This window comes from Mesocricetus auratus, unplaced genomic scaffold, assembly GCF_017639785.1.
Source record: "Mesocricetus auratus isolate SY011 unplaced genomic scaffold, BCM_Maur_2.0 Super-Scaffold_6730, whole genome shotgun sequence".
NCBI lineage: Eukaryota > Metazoa > Chordata > Mammalia > Rodentia > Cricetidae > Mesocricetus > Mesocricetus auratus.
In genome coordinates, this window is record NW_024429184.1 from 63302482 (window position 1) to 63325161 (window position 22680).

General features: G+C 41.3%; 1 protein-coding gene across 2 annotated transcripts in view; it reads left to right on the forward strand.

Annotated features, from left to right (window-relative positions):
* Positions 1-22680, forward strand: part of Slco5a1 (solute carrier organic anion transporter family member 5A1) — a 152438-nt gene that overhangs the window by 49972 nt on the left and 79786 nt on the right. For both annotated transcript variants that reach the window (XM_005066758.4, XM_040741432.1), the window contains 2 exons: positions 15726-15858; positions 20715-20932. In XM_005066758.4, coding sequence (XP_005066815.1) covers positions 15726-15858; positions 20715-20932 — 351 coding nt within the window. The remainder of the gene's footprint in view (positions 1-15725; positions 15859-20714; positions 20933-22680) is intronic.

The following is a 22680-nucleotide window of genomic DNA, read 5'->3' on the forward strand; positions in this document are numbered from 1 at the left end:
CCTGACCATGAAATAACCCAGTGTATGCCATCATTTATTGTCATCACTCTTTGGTGGTTCTGAAAATACTCAAACATCTTTTACACACCTAGACTGTAACTATGGAATTAGGCATGATACTATAAATCATAATAATAGCAATCACTCTTAAAATTGGCACTGACCGGCCGGGCGGTGGTGGCGCACACCTTTCTTTAATCCCAGCACTCGGGAGGCAGAGGCAGGCAGATCTCTGTGAGTTTGAGGCCAGGCTGGACTGACAGCCTCCAAAACAATACAGAGAAACCCTGTCTGGTAAAACCAAACAAAAAAAATTGACACTGACCGAGTGAGTGTTTGAGTCCTTCTTAACATTTTCTCATTTTCTTGCCTCAGTAACCCTTGGAAGTGTTAAAAAAGGTCTTGCTTTTTAAATTTATGATAGTTAGCCCAACTAACTACTTTTTCCAAACATTTCCCTTTGCACCAATTAGCCAATCACATTAGACTGTGAAGTCAGCCTTCCAAAATGGGATGAGACCCAGTTCATCACCATCAGGGATAAAAAAGATGGGAGCTATGTTGGCCAGGGGGTGTTGCTAGCCCAGTATGAGTCAGAATTGCCTTGCCAGGCCACTGCTGCTCTGCTTATGTGTTCCTTTGTGTGACACAGAACTTTTTCTTTGTTTCTAACAGAAGCATTATAATTTCCTATTAATAGACGAGCAGGGACAGAAGTAAGATTGAGTAATTTTTCTGGGGTTACAAAGCTAGTCTGCCAAGAGACCTATGTGGTCGTCTTAGATCTACATCAGTGTCTGATCTACATGAATTTTGGGTTGAGTGGTCATTAACCCTGGTATACTGTATATTATTTTAGTCACAGATTTGATGAAGTGTATCCCAGGTTGACTGTGAACTTACTATGTGCTCAAGAATTAACGTGGGGATTGAACTTAGAGCTTTGCACATGCTGGGCAAACATTCTATTAACTGAGTTCTCTCTACCCTGATTTTTTTATTTTAAAATAAAATCCCAGGTACTAGTTTGGTAATTTGCCATATTTCCTTTACTGTATCACCAGGAAACTCTAAAAAACAAAATAGGTGCATTAGCTTAAGTAAATCCGTTTTTAAAACTAATTGTAGGAGACTATTCTCTGTCTAGTCTCCATCCCACTGGGCCAGTTTCTCTCCACCCAACTGGGCTCCCACAGCTGCTATGAAATAACTACTATGAGACTTAATGTCAGTTACAATTATTTAGCCAATGGCTCAGGCTTCTTACAGGCTATCTCTCTCAATTATTAACCTGTTTCTATTAATTTGTGTATCTCAACATGGCCTTCACTTGCCAGTGATGCCTGGGTCTCCTGACTCTCTGGCAGCTACATGGCGTCTGTCCTTTGTCTTTCTTTCCCTGACTCTTTGTTTGGTATTCCTGCCTAGCTAAATTCTGCCTATTCATTGGCCAAAACAACTTTATTCATCAACCAATAAATGAAATATATATTTGCAGCATACAGAAGGGCATTCCTCCATCGACTAATCTTTCTTATTGTTAAGTGACTAACAAAGTGAAGTGCTTTTGCAAAGGAAAATGCTTTAAATTGGAATAATTAAAGCACCATTCACATATGTTGTTCTGAAGATTACCTGAGAAGATACATTTGAAGTCATTAGTGCAGTATCTTATAATAATAAAGGGCCAACATTATCTTATAGAATTATATTGTCATCCTTTCAGTAACTGTAGACTTTGATTACTAATAGCCTGTAGCAATATGCCATCACTCCACTTGTACCTAGGTGATACCATGGAGATAGTATTTCTTCAAGTGCCTGAGGAGATGGCTGTGCTACTCTGTGCCTGTTTACCTGGAAGGTGCTTCTTGGCAGTGACTTAATCGTCCCAAGAGACAGATTAAACACCTGGTGTGTGTGGCTGAGTCTTCCCTGTAATTACTGGAGAAAAAGTCACGAAACATATTTTCAATGTGTTTTTCAGATAATGTGTCTTTTCCTGCCATCCTGTGGCAGGTAATTAGTGATAAAACTGGAGATGGAAATCTGAATGAACTTTCTTTTCATTGAGGATGCTCTTATGATTTCTTCTACTCACAGTTCCAAAATATTAAAAAATTTGCACTCATGTTTTCTTGAGTTGTAGACACCTGTATGCTACTTATCATTAAGTTTTCATCACCTTTTTGAAGACACATCATCTTAAATGGAGCAAGGGCAGACTTGGCACCCCATTCTAGCCTTGGACTTGCAATGGAGATGAGAATGTCCTTGAAATTCTGATCTCCCACTCCCTATACCCTGAGTACTGGGATTGCATGTGCATACCACCATGCAAAGTTTATTTAGTTCTGGGGAGTGGAACCCGGGCTTCATCTGTGCTAGGCAAGCACTCTAGCGACAGAGTCACATTCCAGACAGGAACTGATCTCTCAGCTCTCTAAGTTGCATAAAATAGCTTCTTTCCATAAAACCGTTAGTGTTGGATGGCAGAGTGATGTGTGTAGTTCAGTTTTTGAAGACAACCGTTAAATATCAGCTACATTATTACTCCTACATGAGTTTTACTCCTGCTTGAGTTTTTATGCCCTTATAAATTGAGCATTTGAGAAATTGCTATCCCTGTAAATATTGACTTAACAAATGAATTTTCTTTTTCTGTAAATTGTCTTTCATTTTTACTGTTAGAACTTGTTTTGGAGGCAGGGACTATGCAGCTTAGGCTGGTCATGTCTTCTGTGGGGCTACCCTTCCTGAGTGCAGGGATTACACACTTGCACAACTGTGCCTGGCCACACAAATCGATTTTTATTTTACATGAGCTTGCCTATTAAAAAGATAACATGTCCTGACACCAATTGGCAAGCTAAGCAATAGTGGAGAGACCACCTCGAATGCCCATTCCTGATAATGAACTTGATGTCTATAACCATCCTGGAGCCTTCATCCAGTGACTGATGGAAGCAGTGGCAAACACCCACAGTTAAACACTGAACTGAACCAAGGAACCCAGTGACAGAGAGAGAGAGGAGCGATGAGCAAATTGGCAAAGAATGGGCTGGTGAAACCAGTAGAGACAGCTGATCTGAACGGGGGGAACGCTTGGACCCCAGATGGACAGCTGGGAGGCCAGCATGGGACTGATCCAGAGCCCCTGAGTGTGAGTCAGTGAGGAGGCCCGAGCAACCTATGGGGCCCTGAGCAGTGGATCAGTGTTTATCCCTGGAATACAAACAGACATCGTGTGTCCATAACACAAAGAGGGATGCCCTCTCAGCCTGGACTCTTAGGGGAGTGCCTGGACCCTACCCTGAGTGAAATGACAGACTCTAGCTATCCCCTATGTGGAAGGAATTGGCAATAGGGTGGGAGGCTGTGGGGGGGATGGTGGGGCGGTGCAGGAGGAGGGGAGGGAGAGGGAACTGGGATTGACATGTAAAACAAGCTATTTAAAATTAAAATAATAAAAAAATCTAAAAAAAAGATAACATGTAAGCTAGCTATGGGGGGGGGGCACAAGTCTTTAATCCCAGGACTCTAGAGGCAGAGGCAGCTGGATCTCTGTGAGTTCAAGGCCAGTCTGATCTACCTATTGAATTTCAGGCTTGCCAGGGCTAGATGTAGTGAGACTTTGTCTAAAAATATCTTTTAAATAGAAAAGTGGCTTTTTGGGAAATGCATGTAATGGAAGTTCACTCAAACTTCTGAGAGTTATAACTGCAACTTAGAACTCTATTGGAGACAAAATTTAAAAGTCACTGTGTGGAAACCTAGCTAATACCTAGAACACAGCAGACACTCAGTGACTGCCATTCTTCCTTATAAAGGGCTGTATATGCTTCCTAGAAAAGGCCAGCCAGTAACCCTTGGGATAGCCCATTTCTGTCACAACTACCCAGTTCTGCTGTTAAGATAGGAAAACGGGATCCCAGTATGCAAATGAATTTGTATAGCTGCATTCCAATACAACTGTATTTATTGAATCTGTCTGGTCATTTGCCAACCCCTGATTTAGCTTGGCCCGAGTGAAGGCACTGTGACTGTTGGGTAGACAGGGGAACTTGGAGGATTGCTTTCCAAGCGCTGTCTGCTCATTTCCCAGTGGTATGCTCATGTCACCATGTGTCAAGTGCCTCTGTAGGATGCTACTGATGATAGAGGGACAGGTTAAACAAGACCACTAAGCTGACAGGCTTCATATCCAGAGTCTTTTTATGGATGAAAGAATAAAACATTAATTCCAAAAGGTGTTTTTGCTTTTCTTAATAAAAAAACTGAAAATGTGAAAAATAATAAAGGATACACCAAAAAATAATCCCTTTAAGGTTGTACTACGTGTGAGTATGAATCCCTGGAAAGAAACTGTTTGGATAGGGAGGTCAGCTGCTCAAACTACAGTGATGTGGAGAGGTTGGCATGGTGTGGGTCCAGAGTCTAATTACAGTTGATTCTGTGCCATCTTTGGCATGGCCATTACTTGTCCCACTCTGTGTTGGACATAGCATCCTGCTAGACATTCTGACCAACAGATTGAAAAAACCCTTTAGAATATATAAACATGTTAATTTAACAAAGCCTGGCTTCCCACTAATCAAAGGGCTAGAGTTTTGTCAGACAGCATCTGAGCTAATGGCAGAGCTTTTCCCATTTTGCAATCAGTCCTCTTACCTGGTGTATAGTATAAAACAGCACATTTGAAAGGTGTCTTGATTTATGGATTTCTTTGTTCTGTTACTGTAAATCAATGAAATTCCATCTACATTGGAACATGGAACTTGGGGTAGCCTAGTCCCATGATCACTTACTTATATTTGGCTTCTGAATAACCCATCTCTTAATCCCTTTGAGGTGAGAGCTGTGTCGACATGCCCAAGCTATTAAGTTGAACAAATAAGTGTATTCCATCTAGTTTCAAAAATTACTTTACATACCAGAAAATTCATTCTACTCTGTGTACATAATTCAGTGATTTTTGTGGGAAGAGGGGGTGTGAATTTATAAAATTGTGCAGTCTTCACCAGAATCTACTTTTAGAACACTCATTTTGTTACTTCTAAAGTAAAATTGACATAAAGTAGGGAGGGCTCAACAGTTAAGAGCACTGGTTGCGGTTGCTCTTCCAGAGCATGTTCGATACCTAGCACCCACGTGGTGGCTCACAACTGTCTATAGCTCTAGTTCCAGGAGATCCGATGCCCACTTCTGGCCTCCTCAGGCACTCTTCCCATGTGGTCCACAGACATACATACTGGCAAAATACCCACACATAAAATCAAATGGAAGAAAAGAGAAAAAAAGTTATAAAAATTGGCATGGAATAAACTATATATAATTACATATACAGTTTGAAAGGATTTGGCCCTCTCCCAACTCACTGGAGTCATCTGTGAACACATCTTCTTCATGCATCTTTGTAACATGGTCCCTAGGCAACAACAGATTTGCCTTTTATTACTAGGGACTGTTTTGCATTATCTAGAATTTCCCAAGGTAAATCATGTAACTTGTGGTTTTAAAATGCCCTTCTTTCACTTACTTTGGAATTTATCCAGGTTTTAGTGCCCATCATTAATTCATTTCCTTGTATTGATAACCAGCATTCTGGTGTAAGAAAATTATGTAATTTTCTGTTCCTTTTGAGGTAGACACTTTGGCTCTTTCTAGTTTTAGCTTCAGCAGATCAAGGGTAGATATTCTGCCTTTGTACACACACACACATGTACAACACCTAAGAGTAACATGCATTAGGTGTGTGTTTAGTTCATTAGGACCTTACCAAAACAACTATACTATTTTATATTTCTACCAGCAGTTTGTGAGAGTTCTAGTTACTTTACTATGCTGGGAATTAACCATCTGAATGAGTGTTTGGTAGTATTTAATTGTAGTTTTAATGTGTTGAACTGTTTGAATGAGAAATGTCCCCTACAGGCTTATGTAGGAATACTTTCTCTTGGAATGGAGGTGGTATTTGGGGAAGTTTGGGAGGTGGAGGCTTCTGGAGGAAGTACAGCACTGGGCTTTGGGGTTTATAGCTTCACCCTACTTCCACTTCATTCTCTCTGCTTTGTTCTTGTGGTTGAAGATGTGAGCTCTGAGCTTCTGGCTCTGCCCTACTGTTGCCATGGCTTCCCTAGGATAGACTTCCTTTCTGGGACCATAAGCACTTCCTTCTAGAAGTTGCCTTCATTATGGTGTTTTATCATAGCAACAGAAAAGTAAATAAAACGTGTGTGTTTCCTGACTGAAGATTTTGAACATTTTCACGAGCTTAGTTGCTGCCCACAAGTCTTCTTTGATAAAGCTTCTTCTTCTTCTTTTTTTTTAAATTATGAAGTTGATGGCCATTTGCTGGTTTCCTCTTGGCTAGCTCCGACTTAAGTATTTAACCCATAATTGTTAATCTAAGTATTTCTCTTACCGGAGAAAAGGGTCCAGACCTCTTACTCTGGCAGCCTACATCGTGTCTCTCTGTCTTTTTTTCCCAGAATACTCCTTGACTCCTAGTTACACCTATCGTGCTTCCCTATTGGCCAACAGTGCTTTATTCAACAACCAATAAGAGAACAGATTTACAGAATGACATCTCCCATTATCTCCTCTTTTCTGTCTAAATAAAAAGAAAGGTTTTAATTTTAACATAGTCAAATTATATATAACAGAACAGTTATCAAGTAGTTACAATATTTAGTCCATTAACATTTAGTAAGATTTAAAGAAAATATCATCTATCCTATCTTTGTGAATCTAAAGTCTTATATGTAATTTATCTTTTATCATAACTAGGGAAAACTATGATTATAATTATCTGCCTTCAACTCCATCAAAGGTCACAGAAGGATAATATATAAACACTAGAATTGACAGAGACATCTTGCTACCTGGAAAGTCACCTGAAGTTCCTCTGTAATGTTAGGGCATCCATCTTCAGTCTATAGGCCACAATTTGTCCGGAAGACTTCTCAGCAAAGTAGGAAATTTCAAACTGTCCATCTGCATTGGCAGTCTGTCAGTCATTTTTCTGTGTCCTGCTGAAAGTCTGGCAGACTCTTCCATGAAGCAGGAAACCTTTAAGACTGTCCAAATTCAGTAGTGAATTTTAGGTGGGTCCTGCATGCCCATGATTATACAGCAACAGTCAAACAGTCTAGGCAAGAGCAGTTCCTTGCCCAAATTGCTAATCTTGCCGTGTTGAAAGCAAACTCCATAATGAGTTTCTTTGATGCCCATCTTCCTCTCAGACATAATTGGTGTGCCAGAAGCAGACATTTCTCATTGTCAAGAAAAACCCTAAACCATTTTAAATGCCATTTTCTGAAGGTCTTTGAAAGGTTTGAAGGCTGACTATTTATCTCAAATATATCTCTGTATCTAGAAAACCTAACTACCCTAAGTATAAATTCTGATTATAAGTAACTATCTATAATCTGTATTTAATTATGTATTATGTTTTAAAAGATCAGTATAAAAACAATACTTAATCAAGAGGAGAAATATGCATATCACAAAATTGACCTTGACTTTGTATCAATAAATGAAAAACCATACCAATACAAAGTATTCATTTCCAATACATAATCCCCTTTTACCTTTAAAAAGAGATTGTTGTGATTATTAACCAATTATAAGCAATCCCATTCAAATGAAAACAAAGATTTATAAATAATATTTGGGAATTTGGATGTTGCTCATTCCAAACTGCTTCCTGCTGATAGGGAGCACTGTCCATACCACGGGGATCATGACAAAACTCAGAAACCTGGCTAAGTCCTTGTTTTTGTGGTCTGTATGGATGTATCATCCCAGCTGTTTCAGATGCTGGATTGCCAGAGACATTGCTTCATCAAACCACAGAAGCCTGGAAGGAATCCCAGCTTTCCATTTTCTGTGGAAACATCAACAAAAACTCTTTTCCCAAGTCACCTGTCCTTATATTTAAAGTTAGAAGTCAAAGCATTTTTGAAATATATAAGTTGTATTAATTCAGCAGCATTTATAATCAAGTATATTTCAGCAGTTGTTCCTTCCTTAGCCACTGAACAAGTGAAAAACACAATAGCATACAGTATCCAAACTTTCTGTGTATTTTCCATCTTTACGTGGCTTAAATTACTCTATATCTTTTACTTTTATTTATTTTTTCTCTGAGACAGGGTTTCTCTTTGGAAATCTACCTGCCTCAGCCTCAGCCTCAGGAGTGCTGGGATTAAAGGCATGTGCCACTACACCCAGTAAGGTGGCTTCGATCCCCAGTGCTGCATGAAGCAAGCAGGAGGATTGGGACTGCATAGCTGTCTTCCACTGTCCAATGAGTTGGAAGCCAGCTTGGAGCGCATGAGACCTGTTACCAAAACACAAATGATAGATCTATATATCTATGTCTATGTCTGTGTGTGTAAATATAGTAAAAGCTTGACTGTGCAAGATGTACCAGTAAGCTTTAAGATTGACCAGTCCACTGATGTTTTTTAAGCTGCCTCAATACTGACCTAGCACGCTCTTTGCTGGCTACCGACTAGCTTCACACTTTATTCTTTGCATTCCCTATTTCTTTGGTAACTTGTGAAGGTTTATGTTTTTCACCAGCGTTTTGATTACCTTTATGCATTTTCAGTTAGAATTATTGGAGGAATCATTCTTCACTTTTTATGAAACTGTTGGATTACTTCCTTCTTCCTTCCTTTTTTCTTAGCCAACTAATGAAAACTGTGATGTGCTTTAAGAGGAAAAGATATTTCTCAGGCTTCCTGACAGCTGGAGTCTGTCCCAAGGCACTGATGGTGCACACTAGAAAGTGGCTATCGTGATGCTTTGAAGTCACAGTGCATTAAATAGCTTCCTTCTAGGCCCCAGGTATGAATTAAGGGCAAATGGATTCTTCTGTATGCACTTGTACATTGTCTTTGAGGGAATAAGTTATACCCTAAATAAGTTTCAGATTTCCTTGAGAGTATTTTATATGGTAGTTCTCAATATGAATCAGTGGTTGCTGCTAGGAGGACGAGTGAGGAATCTATTTAAGGCTTTTGCCTCTCTCCGTCATGACCCAAGATGCTCCCTAGATGCCTTGGGCAAGTGAGCGACTGCTCCCCGACTGCTGTGGCAGCTGGTCTTTTGCTGTCAGGTCTATGTCAAAGTAATTGAATCTTTAAAAAGAAAAAAAATCACTTCTCAAAATAACTGAGAATAAAGGGCCCTTATTCCTGTGCTGGTGAGTGGAAGGAATTAGGGAAGGGGTATTTTCTTTAAATCCGGTGCTCCAGTACAATGAAGTATGTTGGCAGTCTTCCAGGAACTTGAATGCAATTGGAATGAGAGTTGGTGTCACTACTGCGATACTGCAGTGATGTGTGGACTGCTGCTCTTGTCTCTTATCTTCAGTCGCTGTGTCACCAAGCATGTACAAGAGGTGGCCTCCCATGACTGTCCTGTGCTGGCTTCACTAGGCATCTGAGGACCACAGGCATGGACTAGCACAGTAGCCTGTGGCATGGTTATACCTATTCCCATCCTGGACCTAACTCACATTTACAGCTAACCCACTGTCTACATTGGTTCCTGGGGTTAGTGATGGGATGGCTGAGAATGTGCATCCTGGCCCAGCAGGAATGTAGGGAGCTATACACGAAGAGTGGTGAAAAGCTGGAGGCCTGGAGCAATTTAGAAGCAGCAGCAGCTGATAAATAGAAGTCCAAGTTCAGATGCTGCTGCAGCAATCTAGTCCTGTTACAAGAAGGCTGTGAGAATCCAAGAAAACCCCAACTGGGGAGGGTGGTGAACTGTATGGGAACCTGGAAAAGGCAAAAGTGAGGGCTCTGTGACTGTAAAACACGGGGACCAACTTTGTAAATCACAGACTTTGGGGTGGGAAAGGAGATAGAAGGCTCACAGAGATAGACAGAGGTCCCCAGAGAGCCAATATATGTTTCTGTTGTAAAGACAAGGCTTCAACTGCCTTTGTTTATTCACTCAGGACTCACAGCTTGTGTCTTCATCTTGTCTCTATTCAACAAATCTTTGTCAGTTTGTGGTCAGCGCTCCTTGGCCATTGATAACAAGACAATGAAGAATAGTCCTTGGTCCTACAGAACTGACACTCCATGAGAGAGATAGATGATGCAAGATCAAACAAGCGCGTGCCACATGTGATGGGATGTGTGTTGATGGAAATTCCAACAGTCAGGGCAACAAGAAGTGGTGATGGCAGGTTTTGACCTCTGTGTAGATCTGTGGGGAGCCATGGCTGCTCTGGGAAGTAATGTTTGAGCAGAGTTCTGGAAGAAGTCTGGGACTGGGCCGTTTGGTCACAGAGGGATCTTGTGGAGAGAGGACCATCTGACTGGCATGATTTTGTTATCTCCTACCAATGAATCATTCAGGACAAGGTCTAGCGGAGAACAGGCCATGACGACTGAATGGGTGAGCAGAGAGCAGATGCCAAAAGAAAATGGAATTGCTTTGATCAGAGGAAGAGGACGTAGAGATTCAAGTATCGGGAAGAAAAGATGTCCATCCTACTTGAGGGTAGTGATTCTCTCAATGAATTCTGCCCATAAACAAGCACAATGCATGAGAATGGGAACCTGAATACCCAAGACCTGGCACAGCAGGAATGAGGTAGACAGAGACATCTCTGGCAGCCACATGACACTCTGGATTTTCAGAATTCCACTGATTGCATCAGAGGGAGAGACATAGCAAAGGAGGGAATAGTCATGGAGACACCCTGGACTCCGCCTGCCTACCTATCCTAGGTGTTGGTGTCTGATCTCCATTGCCCAGAGAAAGTGACTTACTCCTTCATAGTCAAAGGGGACAGGACACTGCATTGTAGAAGCCAGCATTGCCACCAGCAAATTTCACTGTCCTTGGGGGCGGAGAGGAGGTGGGGCTGGCAGCTTGTGCTCACATGGTTGCCTGTGCACTGAGGCCTAAGGATAGGACCAGGGTATGGGCTGTACTGTTCACTCTCTTCCATCTTGCATTTTAGATTTTGAAGAATCTCCATGTTTTAGCAGGTATTGTTAATGCATTCTTTAAGATTGATAAGCAATATTCTAATGTATGAACTTACCACAGTTACTAGTTCATTTACTCCCCAGATTTTTTAGTTGTTTGCAGCTTTAGCTACTACAAATAAAGTACCATGGATTCTCATAGCTTCTTGAACACACTTCTAGACATCTGTGCCTTTACCCATGCAGGTGGCTCTGCCTGCATCCTGAGTGGGTTATGCTGGAAGTCCTCTTTTCCACAATCACCCTTCACCCCTGACTAATTACCGTAGGTCCCTCCTCCCCTTCAGTCCACAACATATTGTTGATGTCCCATCTATTTGTTGTCCCATGAATCATAGCTTTGTGTGTTTCTTCACTGGGGGATGCTTTGTCAGTCATGTTTACCTTTGGAATGGCCCTAGTTTTCTCCAATGCCTTGTTACAGAGTGGGTGGAGGAGTGGCTTACTCAGTATTTAGGGTATGAAGCCAGAAAGGTAGTAATTCTGTAGGCCATCATGATACTGGAATCTTTGTTGATTGTGCTTGAGATACCGAGTTTCCGACATCCCACAAGGTTTATGACTGACTGGACAACTGCTGTTAGGAATTCTGGGATCACTTCCTGTGATTCAAGACTGGGCATACAGGCTGACTGAAGAATCTAGCTAGGATTATAGAATTAGAGAAAACTACACCATAGAGTTAGAACCAACACACCAGAACAACAGTGTCTGCAACCCTATACAATGCAGGCCAGTTGGGTTTTTGTGACAAAGGAGGAACATCTTTTAATTCTTCTTGAAATGGAAGTGGCAGCTTGATAGGGGCTGAGGAAATGCAGCGGTGTGGCCACAGGTGATTGTCCCGCCTCTCTCTAATCTCCACTGGGGTCACTCAGGAGCAGATGAACCAGTGTCCTGGCTTGCCCGGTGCCAGTGGTTTCTCTTCAGAGACCGTGGATTTAGAAGTTGCCCGTTCCTCTACAGGGGTGACATGATGGAGAATCATCATTCCACTTAACCAGGTATGCTATGCGTGGAGTTAACTACTGAGACATCACTGTATCTCCCACAGAAGAAGATAACACTTAGGCTCTGGCATGGTTACACTGCTTGAAATCCAAACTTGCAGTGAGCAGAAAGATGTGAAAAAAATGTAATTTGGCAAATAGAGAATCATGAGCTAAATCAAAGTTTGTGGGTAGTTAAGGACAAAATACAGGTAATTGTTTAAAAAAGCTTTGCACAATTAAAGAGAAACCTTGTCCTGTTTTGCACTGGGACAGTAGGAAAAGTACCTGGAAGAGAAGACCTCACACATAGGAAACTCCAGCATGTAACAACACACACTCATTTGGAAAACTTTCATTTACGAAGAAAGTGCTTGAAAAGCAGGGCCTCCTTGCCCCCACAAGACTACCCACAGCAAGGTTTTCTCAGGTTCAGTCACCCAGACACTCAACGGTTACTGTAATTGCGATGAAAGGGGATCCAAGTTACACCTGGTGTTATAAACTATAAGCAGAATTTGGTGTTATCTCCTATGTAGTACTTGGTTTGAAGTCATGCAGAATGCAAGCATTATATGGTTATGGAAACTTTCACCAAGGTTTCAGAAAGGCACTGAAGCCAGGAAGTGTGTGACAGGGTCAGATTTCCTGCAATCAATGAGGCCCTGAAGGACATTGCACTCTGTTGTGAAGATGAAGCCTAAGTTGTCACGGCGATTCTAAGATGCTGAAGATGCCAGGACCATGAGATGTTTTCCAAGGAAAGCTAAAGTTCTCAAATGTTGCCAGCCTAAGAGAGAGGCCACATTCGCTGTAGGCAACAGGGATTGTATTGACTGAGACTGAGACTCTTAAACTTAGGTGATTCCACTGCAGACCACAGACACCAGACCTGGAGCTAGAGGATGCTGTTGGAACTGTAGGGTTATGGGACATTTAAAGTTAGGCTGGATACATTTTGCATTATGAGATGGCCATAAGCCTATGGAAACAGGGGTGAAATGATATGATTTGAATGTAAAATGTCCCCCACAGACTCATGTGTTGTTCAAATATTTGCTCTTCAGCTAGTGATACTATTTTGGGAAGTTTCTGAAATAGGAGGTAGAGCCTAGCCAGAGGAAATGGGTTACAAGAAGGCAGTAATCAATGACTGACTGTATCTCAGTCCGCTTTTGGATCTGAGCTCTCTTGGCTTCCTAATCTACATACACAGTCCTAGTTACACATTTTCACTGCTATGAACTTTTTCATGATAGACTGTCCTCACTCAACCCACAAACCAAGTTAAATCCTTCCTTAAATATGGTCTGTCAGGCCTTTGGTCATGACAGCAGCAAGGAACATAATAAACACAGAAAGTAAAAGAGGATAGATTGCAGTCAAGGTTAAATCTACATAGGAAAACATTAAATATGGAATGGTTGGTAACTGTGTAAGGACTTAGATTGGGTGCTCATCGTGGCAAGCTAACAACAAACAGCCTGAAGAAGTGTGTGTGCATGTGTGCGTGTGTGCATGCGTGTGTGTGTGTGTGTGTGTGTGTGATTCTGTGGGACTTCATATGCTTGCTACGCAATAAAAAACAAATGTTTCTCATTGCGTCACTAAATCTTAAAAGCTTCATCTCTAGTTTATAAAGCAGCTGAGGTTTTCTGGTGGATTCTCCATCCACTGGGTAATTGTGTGGACTTACTGTACACACATGCTCTTCTTGTGTCCGTGCCATTGTGCTCAGGGATAAACAGCAGGGCAGCAATACCCCTCCAGCTCTGTGTGTGCAGGATGGCCTCCTTCGTGCCAGAAGAACTGTTTGGGGAAGATGACTCGTGTCCTACTTTGCCCTCACAGTCTTAGGTTCTAAGTGGGTCTGTCCTGCTTGGAGATGTAAACATTAATGTTATCTTCCTGTGCACACCTTTGAAAAGTGCTTTATAGTTTTGAGTGACAGTGGAGGATGTAGACAGAGAAATTACCAAGGTGTTTGCCAAAATCCCGATTTTATAGAGGAAGAGCATGCTTCTGGGAGGGTACGGTCTATTTAAGGCTTGCCTCTGTCCTCTGTCTCCAGATGGAGAATGGAAGCACCATTAATATCATGTGGATGATTCTGTAAAATGAGCACTGCGGTTTATGTTTGTAATGGTGTGAAAGGTGAGAGAAGGTATTGTATTACTGTCTTGGCCTTGTCTGTGATTTTATGTAAGAGTGGCAAGGTCAAAGTTTATTTAGTCATGGATAATAAAGTAAAGGGAAGTCATTCTGATGATTTTCTGGAAAAGGATATGCAGCTTGAAGGCTGTATATTTGAACACCTTCTCTAGTTGGTGGTTACAAATGAACAATGGTAGAAATGAGAAATACCTAACTCCAGAGTTTGTTATTCATGCCTCTCATGCATCGGTGACTTAAAAATGCCTATGGATTTGTCCCCAAGTGTGGACTTTGAGTAGGGGGAAATGCATGAGAAGTGTATCTAGAGTCTTCAGTGACTTTTGAGAAATTCCATATCCCACCTCAAGATTTCCAACTGGCATTTTAGAATTTTAAATTGGGAAAGTGAAAATAGAAATATGGTAAAATACAGCAGAGGCAGGAACGGTGTTATGAACCTGTAGCTTCGTAACCTGGAGGCTAGTGCAGCAAGAGGAGTCCATGTTTAGGGATAGCCTGGGGTAGTTTCCTGTCTCAAAAAAAAAAACCCAGAAAAATAGTGCTAATAACTTTGTTCCTTTTTTTTTTTTTTGGCTACAAATCTATTTGACGGCAAAAGTCTTTTGAATCCAGTGTCTGCTTTCCTGACCTGTATACAGTGAGACATCCTTACCAAGCTCTTTAGACGGGTTTTAACAAACTGATCTCTGATCCATCTGTGTTTGATGCTTTCCACTTGTACTGTCTGAATAATGTCATTTGTGGATATTTTTAAAGTAAGCTTGTTCAGTTAGCAATGAGCCCAATGCATTCTAAAATCTCATTTGACCCTAATAGTAACAAACATGGTAGTAGGCAGAGGGCACTTGAGCGGAGCCTGCTAGCTGCCAGCTAGTTCAATGGAATCCAGGCTTCAGGACCACTCTGCCCTCCAGATTGGTCATCTCGCTAGAATCATCCAGTTGTGACAAATGGCACCCACTGTCTTTCCTCTCTTTCTCCTTTCTTTCATGTCTCCTGGTTAGCCAATGATGGACTTATTAACTAGCTTGGGTCTGTACTCTCAAAAATTGAATTTAAATCTCCTACCCAGGACCCTGATTAAAATTATTAAGTGATTTTTTTTTAAAGAAAGACATGAAAGTAGAGGAGGGACTAGGTGGGAATGGGGGTCAGCATGAGGGGAACAGGAGGAGGTAAGGGGGTGAATATGATGAAAACTCATCATGTGTATGGAAATGCTGCGATAAAACCCATTATCATACACAATTAATGTGTGCTAATAAAAAGGAAATTTGAGTTTAGTGGGTCTAGGGAGGGGCCTAGATACTCATGCTGACAGTCCAGACAGAAGCAGCTACAAAGCTGGCGAAGTGACTCTGACGCTGTAAGAAACAGGTGACGGCGCAATAAGGGACAAAGTCTGAAGCCCAGCATCAGCATCAACATTTCAGGAGACAGCCGCGGAGCCTAGCTTACTTAGTGTGACAATCACGTCAGGGAACGTCTAGCTCCTGTGTAACGTTGTCTGTCTGCTGTCTTTCCCCTTCTGTCTCCTCAGCCATCATGTACGTCATGGGAGCACTTGGTCCTGCAGTAGGATATTTACTAGGTGGGCTACTCATTGGTTTTTATGTCGATCCCAGAAATCCTGTTCTCCTTGATCAGAACGACCCTCGTTTCATCGGAAACTGGTGAGTGGTTTCAACATTTTGCATTTCAATTACTCGAGATAGTTAAGTATTACTTTGTAGCTACAGTTCCCCAGTGGAGAGGGAAAAATGTAGTTAGGCATTACCTGTAATAGATGGTAGGCCAGGTAATTTCTTTCACAAAAAGCCATTTCCTTATCCTCAGTGTTTACCACATATAGTGTTCTATATGCAGGAATGCCTGCAGACCAGAAGAGGGCGCCAGATCTCACTACAGATGCTTGTGAGTCACCATGTGGTTTCTGGGAGTTGAACTCAGGACCTCTGGAAGAGCAGCCAGTGCTCTTAACCCCAGAGCCATCCCTCCAGCCCCTGTACCCAGAGCTTAATGGAACCTTCTGTGACGAGGGGACTTTACGAAGAGGATCAGATGCAGGATTTTTGAGAAGGGGAGAGTATATTAGGAGAAGAGAAGAAAGAAGTAGCCAGATTCAGAGATCTGCTGACTAAAGCAGAGGTCGTTCACTCTGAAGATGGAGGAAGGACTGGGAACAAAACAATGCAGGCTGCAGGCAGAGGCTAGGAAGGAAAGATGGGTCCTCTCTAGCGGGGACTTTCAGATGGGATGTGCAGATGCCTGAAGCCCAGAGCTAGGAGCTGAGTCCATGTGCAGTTGGTGCTGATGCCCTTGTGTTATACGAGTCACTCTGCATGTGATAACTTCTGGTAGCAGCAACAGGAAACTAACGCAGAGGTGTTGGGGGGTCACGGTATCTTAAGCAGGAAGAGGGCTTCTGTGACCCTAAGGGGACTTTCCTGAAAGGTTTCCTTAACTCTGTCTGGGTCATCTCACGTCCATCGTTAATAGAGGAAGTGCCCACAGACTTGTCTACACCAGTCTGATGGAGGAAGCTGAGGTTCCTTCCTTCCGGGTGGTCCTAGCGGGTGTGAAGTTGACAAAAACTTGGAAGGGCATGTTCTCCCTGGCTCAGATCTCCAGTCCAATCTTTCCATTGCTCCCCTCTGAGCAGATCTTCTCTCTTTGGAAACTAGTTTGTTTCCCACATACCCTGCACATTTAGCTGTTCTCTTGATTGCTAGACTTTAAGAGTCCTGCTACACCAGCGGCGCTGAGAACTCCGGGGAATTTCAACATTAGGTGGTATACTATTTGTCTGCTTCACAGTCCTCAGTTTGCATAGAACAAGTTATTTCTCCATGACAGCACAGCCAATAGCTGAAAATGTTGGTGTTCCGAGTTCATGTTGCTGAATATATACATATCTATATCTGTATCTATATATTAGGCACATACTGACAGATTTTCATTTTGTGGCAAAACAATATTTTAGTATTAGGTATTACATGTGCCACACAATTACTCTCTGAAGAGGGCTGTAACTCTGTGTGGTTGGTGGGAAATATGCTTAACACAAATTTCTAAGTAGTTAACAGATTAGTGAGGCTGTGTGACAGTTCTGATTTTTATAGTAAACAGCATTGAAGCTAGACAGGCTAGCACCAGGTGAACTTGACCTGTAGAATGTCTGAGTCATACAAAGAGGAGTAGGGGAATAACATGGGGTTTTAAGTTCTTGATTGATAGTGAAAATTTTGATCTCAGCTGTTTTCATTACAGTTCTGGAATGAGTCAGAACAGAAGTTATTTTTCAACATTAGAAAACAGATTCCTGGGCTGGAAAGATGGCTCAGAGGTTAAGAGCACTGACTGCTCTTCCAGAGGTTCTGAGTTAAATTCCCAGCAACCACATGGTGGCTCACAACCATCCATAATGAGATCTGGTGCTCTCTTCTGGCGTGCAGACGTACATGGAGGCAAGATGTTGTATTCATAATAAATAAATAAATCTTTTAAAAAAGAAAACAGATTCCTAAAATATACTTATGAATGTCCAGTGTATTCCCTGAGTTCTACTTAGAAATGCTGAGATGAGTGAGGTAGGAAGGGAACACAGGGAGGGAAAGACAGAAGCAGCAAGAGCAAGAGGTAGAAAGGCCTGCCTTCTGCTGTCATTCATCAGTTATCTAGCGGACAGGCACTTACTCAGCTGGTGGCAGAATGGCTCTATGTGGAGCACACACCCTAAGTTGTGTGCTCCTCATAGCTGTGTGGACTTGGGGAATTACTTCTCTGTTCCTTGGTTGTAGTGTTGTTGTAAGGCATGACTAGACTATGAAGAAGTCTGAATTTGTCCTGTTTTGCCTTTCCAGTATGTCCTAGCCTTTAGCCATTTTTAAAGTTCAATTGGGGGCTCCCTGAAGGGTTATATACACACCCAGCAAGTGTTCTATCTCTCTCTACAATACAATCCCAACATTCTCTTTTAGCTTTTTCTCTTAATTATTTCTTTTAGCTCACCAAGTTGCTCAGGCTGGCCTTCAACTCACTTGTAACCAAGGCTGGCCTTGAACTTGCCATCCTTCTGCCTCAGGCTCCTGAGTAGCTGGGATTATGGACCTGTGCCACCTGATCAAGGCATCCTCGGTAGTTTGAATTTTATCAATAATTAAATAATTTTATTTATCCACTTGATGGATTAATTTTAAATATATAAATGATTGTTGGTTTAGAACTGTCTGAGTCTGTTTAAAATGAATTTGAATTGTTTTCTATTCGGCAGTATTGTTTGTAATAGGTTTCTCATTGAATGGAATGCCTAGCACTAAAGATAAGTTTTCATTAGAGGCTGAAGGAGGTATGGGTGGGTGAAATTATGCTGGCATTTATTAGACACTGTGTGTCAAGCATTGTACTAGAAGCTTTACACACACACACACACACACACACACACACACACACTCATTTAAGTCTTTAACAATCAAATGTGCCTTTAACATCATGCCCATTTTATAGGTCAGGAAATTAATAATCGGGGAATTGAATTACTTGTATAAAGCCTCTGTGTGGCGTGCTGGGTTAAGGAACTGATGGGTGGGGAGCTATTTGTCAGTCTACTGCCTACCTATGATTGGCATGAGTAATGGTTCATGAAAGGGATTTAGATACTTGAACCTTTCAGTCTTGAGTATTATTGAGGCATCTTTTTCCAACATATACTGCACATTGTCCTGTCATGGTTTCTCCCAGAGTCCTCTTCAGCAGTGGTTCAGTGGCTGTCATTATGTTGTGTTTCACATGGTTATTTCTTGATGCTATTGAGGAATATGAGCTGGTTTGTTTTGCTTTGAATTGACCCCACGCTGTCCCATTTTTATTTGCTTGCTGTAACTCTTCCCTTCTTCTGGGATATTGGGGTGCATCTCAAGGATTGGAAAAATAACTCAGTGGATAAGGTGCTTGTTGTGTGAGACTGGTTACCTGAGTTCACTCCCCAGAACCCATGTAAAGGTTGACAAGAGAATCAATTCCACAAAAATGTCCTCTGACCTCCACACATGTAATGTGCCAAGTACACTTGTATTAAATAAACATCTTAAAAATATAAAAAAGAGTGTATCTTGAATGACTGCATGAAATTCGACATAATCACAGGCTTGGTGACAGTTGAAAGTCTAGTCTGAGTGCAGATCTATGTTAAACACAAAACCAAAGTAGGTACTGCACATTAGCTGCTGATTTGGAGCGGGTGTTTCATTAGGTCTACTATAAGCATTATCTTATTCAAATTTTAGGACTCTCAGAAGCATTTTTTATCCCATTTTCCAGGTGAGAAATTCAGCTAGGAGAAGTAAAATAATTCCCCAATATCTCAGAGTTAGTAAGTGGTGAAGGTAGGATCTAAATCTGGGTGTGTCTAAACTGCAGCCCATGAATATCCCGACTCCTCTGCCTGCCCTCTCAAGGAGGGAGGATGGGAAGCTTCGATGATGAAGCAGCTTGGGGATTCCAGTTCCAGAGGGTGAGGGGGGCGTGTGACTAATGAGGGCTCATACGCAGCCAGACTCTGAAGGAACCACACTGACCTAGCTATGTTCCCCAACATTGATACCTGCCACCCATTTTAAACCTATTTCTTTCAATTTATGTATTGGGCAAAACTATTGAATACCTAACCGACCCAGGTACTAGGCTGGTATAATACAGTTCCTAGGAAGCTTTCTGGAACACAAACTACAAAATAAGATCCATCGCTCAGCTGTCTACCTTCTTGCACTTCTTGGAGGGTGTTTATCTTTGGCTGGCAGTAGTTTTAAGTTCGTCATGACAAAGATCAACTCTTAATGTCTTGATGTCCATCATATTTGTTAAATACTGTGGGACTGGATAAGTGGGGGCGAGCCATACATTGTTAGGTACTTGGAAAAATATTTAAGCCCCATTAGTAATTAGAATTACACTGGACATAAAGTTAGGGTGTAGCTTCAATCCCCATCACAAAATGGACAAAAAAACCCCACACTTGACAAGAGCTATTTTATTTCTTTTAAGTATGTTGCTCCTCGAAGCCTGTGAGGTAGTCTGTTGGTTTTCTAGGAATTTATTGTATCCAGGTGTGGTGGCTCATGCCTGTCATCGCAGCATCGGGACGTAGAGGAAGGAAGGTGAAATAGTCAGGGTCACCCTGAAATAATAATCAGTTGAGGCCAGTTGGGGCTACATGAGACTGGGGCGCACACAAAGCAAAATAAAACAAACCTTGTTATGAAGTGTGCACTGTAGTAAAACTAACCATGTTAGAAGACCTAGTCTGTACTCGGGTTTCTTGAGTGACATTCTAATCAAGTTGCTGGATATAATAGTCACTATAGTCCTAGAACAATTATGCATTTTCCCATTCAAATTACATTTATTTTCTCAGTTTGTTCAATCTTAAAATGATTTCTTTTCAGGTTTATCATGAGAAATCTATTTTGATGATCTGTTCTTACTTCCAACCTGAAGCCATAAATACTACTCACATTTCCCCATTTTTTAGGTGGAGTGGATTCCTCCTTTGTGCCATTGCCATGTTTCTTGTGATATTCCCAATGTTTACTTTTCCAAAAAAGCTTCCGCCTCGACACAAGAAAAAGAAAAAGAAAAAATTTTCTGCTGATGTCGTTAGTGATGATGATGTCATCAAGGAGAAATCGAACACGAGTGAACAAGTGAACAAAAAAGTTTCTTCAATGGGCTTCGGAAAGAATGTCAGAGGTAAATATGTCTCTTAAATAAATACACGCATGTCTCTACCATTTAGGTATGGCTCGATGGTAGAGGGCAGTACCGGAGGCCTTGAGTTTGATGCTCAACAGGGCCCTGAAATTGGAACTGTGTGGCCCCACACCAGTGTCCCTCACAGATGTTTGCTTCTTACTGGATAGATTTGAGAGAAATGCTGCAAATGTCACTTTAGAAATTTGAGAGAGTGGCCTCTTTGAATGGAGATGGGAGGCAGTGATACAGAGTGGCAGTCAAAAAGAGGGATAAATAAGAACAAAACAAAACGACATACATGTATAGAAAAAGCTACAATGAAACTTGTTACTTGTAAGCTAACTTTAAAAAAGACATTTAAGGGAATAATTTTATCTGTTGAATTTGACAATAGTTATAAAAAGTTAGGCTTTTATTTTTCATGTCTTTAAAAGGATGGATAGCCTGAAGACCAGGGTTCCATTTCTGGATCCCATGGTGGGAGAAGAGAAACACTTCCAAGGCATGTCCTCTGACCTTAACACACATGTGCTGACACAAGCCTGACATTCATGCAGACACATCAGATCCGCTTATACACACTAGTAGTGAAAAAATAAAAAATTAAACTCCAAAACAAATTTCCAACAATTCGTTTGAATGTGTTTTACAAAATTGCTAGTAGATAACAGACTAAACAATGTAAGAAATGGCCCATCCTGCAGGGAGTTTGAAAATCATTGCTTCAGGTCATGAATATAGCTGTATCTAGATGTAGCATTCACTGCAATTGCTGTTGTCTGCTTACTAACACTGTGGCTGCATTGTGTAAAGGGTGGCTTGTTTTAGGGGAGCAGTATGGTATTATGGGGATAGCCTTATGCAACTGTGAAACTCCATTAAAAGATAATTTTCCTTGGTAGCTGTACCAATTGTCCTTGTGAGGCTGTCCTGGAAGAAGGATGTCTGTGGGATGGACTGTCCTGTTTTTCTATTTTCATTTCTCTTAAAAATGATGAGTTTAGCACACCTTTAATACCAGCACTTAGGAGGCAGGGGAAGGGCTAGGGGCAGATTTTTGTGAGGCAGAGGCAGAGACAGGCAGATTTTTGTGAATTTGAAGCTAGCATGGTGTACATAGGGAGTTCCAGGCCAGCCAGAGCTACATGTGTGACCCTGTCTCAAAAATGAAATGCTGATAGTAGAAATAATAATAACATAATTATAATTGATTAACAATATTATTATAGAGTTCACAAATATAGATTAAATAATCTAAAATCTGAACATCTTAAGTTGCTCCTAAGTAAGCAATCTTTTATCTATTTAATGACAATAAGTCCCCTTGTTTAAGGGAACCTACAGTGTCAATTAATTATTTCCAGTCTCATTTCCTGAATTTTCTGAGTTAATTTTTATATGAGTTATAGAGCATGATGTTTATTAGATGCTCATGATAAAGTAACTGTGACACTTTGACTATGCATACACTGAGACAAAGGAATAGGAGGAAGTTACCAATAGGCCATAGAGTTGGCACTACAGACTAAGAAGGATGGTAGACTGAAACATTGCTAAAGATTACTTGTTAAAAGATAGCACCAATATTTGGAAAATACTATTTCTCTTCATTTAAGTTGTAGATATGGTCTTCTTCCTCCCCTTGACTTTGTGATAGTGTGTTCTTTTGTAGCTGCTAGAATAGCTCCCGATACTTCAGTAACACACAGGACTTCTCTTCATGCTCATGTGGTGTGAGCTCTTCC